Source organism: Charadrius vociferus, unplaced genomic scaffold (genome assembly GCF_000708025.1).
Source record: "Charadrius vociferus isolate BGI_N301 unplaced genomic scaffold, ASM70802v2 scaffold900, whole genome shotgun sequence".
Lineage (NCBI taxonomy): Eukaryota > Metazoa > Chordata > Aves > Charadriiformes > Charadriidae > Charadrius > Charadrius vociferus.
This window is the reverse complement of record NW_009646342.1, coordinates 55,339-57,699: the sequence shown is the minus strand read 5'-3', so window position 1 is coordinate 57,699 and position 2,361 is coordinate 55,339. Positions and strand designations below refer to the sequence as shown.

Sequence of the window (2,361 nt, the reverse complement as noted above, 5' to 3'; positions counted from 1 at the left end):
AGGGTCACAAACAGCCCCCGGTCCCTCCACCCGGGGTAGGGACCAGCTCTGGGCAGCTACAGCCGGGGTGGGGGGCAGGCGGAGAAGCCCACCAGGCCCCCTTGGCAAAGGTTAAGCAGTCCAGGGCCAAGCCCACCATCATTTCTGCCGCTTGTATATCTTCTGGGCTAGGCCAAGGAAGATCTCCTTGGGCAGGCGGTTGGCGTGCTTTTTGATCAGTTCCTGCAGGCGCCGATAGCTGTTCTCCTCGTACTCCTGAAAAGCGGCCCTCATGCCCAGAGTCTCATAGAGCTCCTTCACCTTTGCCACCTTCTCGGGCTCCTTACGGCCATAGTTCTCCTGAGAAGACACCAGAACAAGACAGGCTGAGGGCTGAGGTCAAGCCTCTGCCATCGCTGCTCCTCCAAAGCGTGGCAGGAGCCACCCCCCTGCTACCACGCTGCGTTGCTGACCACCACCACCCCTTCTCCCACCAGGTGGCACGTGGCTTTTCAGGTGTACATTACGGCACTGCACTCCCTCTACACCACGTCCTGAGGGAGGGAGTCCACACCACCTCTCCGGTGGGTGACATTACCTCCAGGATCTGCCTCTGCTCTGGTGTGACCCGACGGAGACACTCCACCACCAGCCAGCTGCACTTGTTGTCCTGGATATCAGTGCCAACCTTCCCCGTCAGCTCCGGGTCCCCAAAGCAGTCGAGGTAATCGTCCTGAACAAAGATGGAAACACGTGAGCGCCACAACCGGCGCCTCGCAAGCCCTGAGGGACAGGGAGCCACCTCCTACCTGGATCTGAAAGAATTCGCCCATCTCCAGCAAGATCGCTTTGGCATTGTCGTGCTCCTCCTTACTGTCAATCCCAGTCTAAGAGAGGGTAGAAGGAATAAAGCCTTCCAGTACCCACCTTCCACCCTTACTTCTCCCACACCCTCTGCCCTCCTCGACAGCCTCATACCGAGGGATAGTCCTTCCAGAGACTCTTCCGTAAGACTCACCATGTACATGGCAGCGGCCACAGGCAGGTAGAAGGAGTAGAACGCCGTCTTGTACTTAACGATTGCCTTATACCTGCAGTAAAGGACCCACGCTCAGCGACAAAGCCCAGGCCTTCCCCTCCCACCAGGGCTCTGCAGATGAAGGCCGGCAAGGAGAAAAGCGGCAGCTCCCTCCAAACCAGCCCCCAAGCTCCGACAGCGTGAGCAAGGCTCGCTCCCCCCCAAAACCTGGCAGGAGACAGCTGAATTTCAGCAAGCCATTGTCCCTCTGACACAGTGCGGAAGGGACTGCAAGCAGAGCCACCCTGCCACAGCTGGGCTGGCATCTGTCCCTTTCCCCATCTTCACCTCTGCTCGCTGAAGCGATTCAAATCCACCTGGGAAACGGGAGCAGTAATGAGGTCCAGCATCTGCCCGAGCTCAGTCTGGTACCCAGTCTGAAGAGGAAAGAAAGGATTTATTCAGGTAGTCCCCCGGGGGAGTCCCCACAGCACAGTGAAAACCTCAAACCCCAGCCCCGTTTCGGCTCCTCTGCGAGTCCGTCTGGCAGGATGCCTCAGGGAGTTAAGGAACAGTCCGAGATCCACAGGTCTGTCTCTCTGACAGGCTGGGAGAATTGGGGGGGTTCAGCCTGGAGAAGAGAAGGCTCCGCAGAGACCTCAGAGCCCCTTCCAGTGCCTAAAGGGGCTCCAGGAGAGCTGGGGGGGGACTCTGGATCAGGGAGGGGAGCCGTGGGACGAGGGGGAACGCTTTGACACTGACAGAGGGGAGATTGAGGTGAGATCTGGGGAAGAAATTGTTGGCTGTGCGGGCGGTGATCCCCTGGGGCAGGTTGCCCCGAGAAGCTGTGGCTGCCCCATCCCTGGAGGTGTTCAAGGCCAGGTTGGACGGGGCTTGGAGCAACCTGGGCTGGGGGGAGGTGGCCCTGCCCAGGGCAGGAGGGGTGGAACAAGGTGATCTGCAGTCCCTTCCAACCCAAACCATTCTGTGATTCTACGATTCCATCCCTGCAGCCCAGGGCCTGCTGGTTGGGAATTCCGGCGCTGCTGCCGGGCGGCTCTTCCCGGGAAGACAGAGAGAGCCTGGAGCAGCACCTTTCAGGCCAATCCTTTAGCATAAATTTGCAACAAAAGTAATTTTTTTTTTTTTAATTATTATTCAGTTCTGTAGAGCAGTTTAAAAGATGCAATTTTTAAGTGAACGGTGTAAAGGGTTTTTTTTAAAGAATATACACTTCTAAGGAAGTCAAATATCGCTGGTACAGGTCCCTGGTGCTGGAAGGTTCCCTCGTCCCGAAGCAGTCTGGCCCATCAGCCCCGCTCCGCAGTCACTGGGAGCGCCGGCGATGCTTGCAGAGGCCGGTC

At 57.9% G+C, this 2,361-nt stretch overlaps 1 protein-coding gene across 1 annotated transcript in view; it reads right to left on the bottom strand.

The window, feature by feature from the left end:
- Window positions 1-138: 138 nt before the first annotated feature.
- Window positions 139-2,361, bottom strand: part of FDPS (farnesyl diphosphate synthase) — a 6,768-nt gene continuing 4,545 nt past the window's right edge. Inside the window, exons 3-7 of the mRNA XM_009893491.1 lie at window positions 1,346-1,434; window positions 998-1,070; window positions 789-866; window positions 578-712; window positions 139-339 (exon numbers count right to left, since the gene is read on the bottom strand). Coding sequence (XP_009891793.1) covers window positions 139-339; window positions 578-712; window positions 789-866; window positions 998-1,070; window positions 1,346-1,434 — 576 coding nt within the window. The remainder of the gene's footprint in view (window positions 340-577; window positions 713-788; window positions 867-997; window positions 1,071-1,345; window positions 1,435-2,361) is intronic.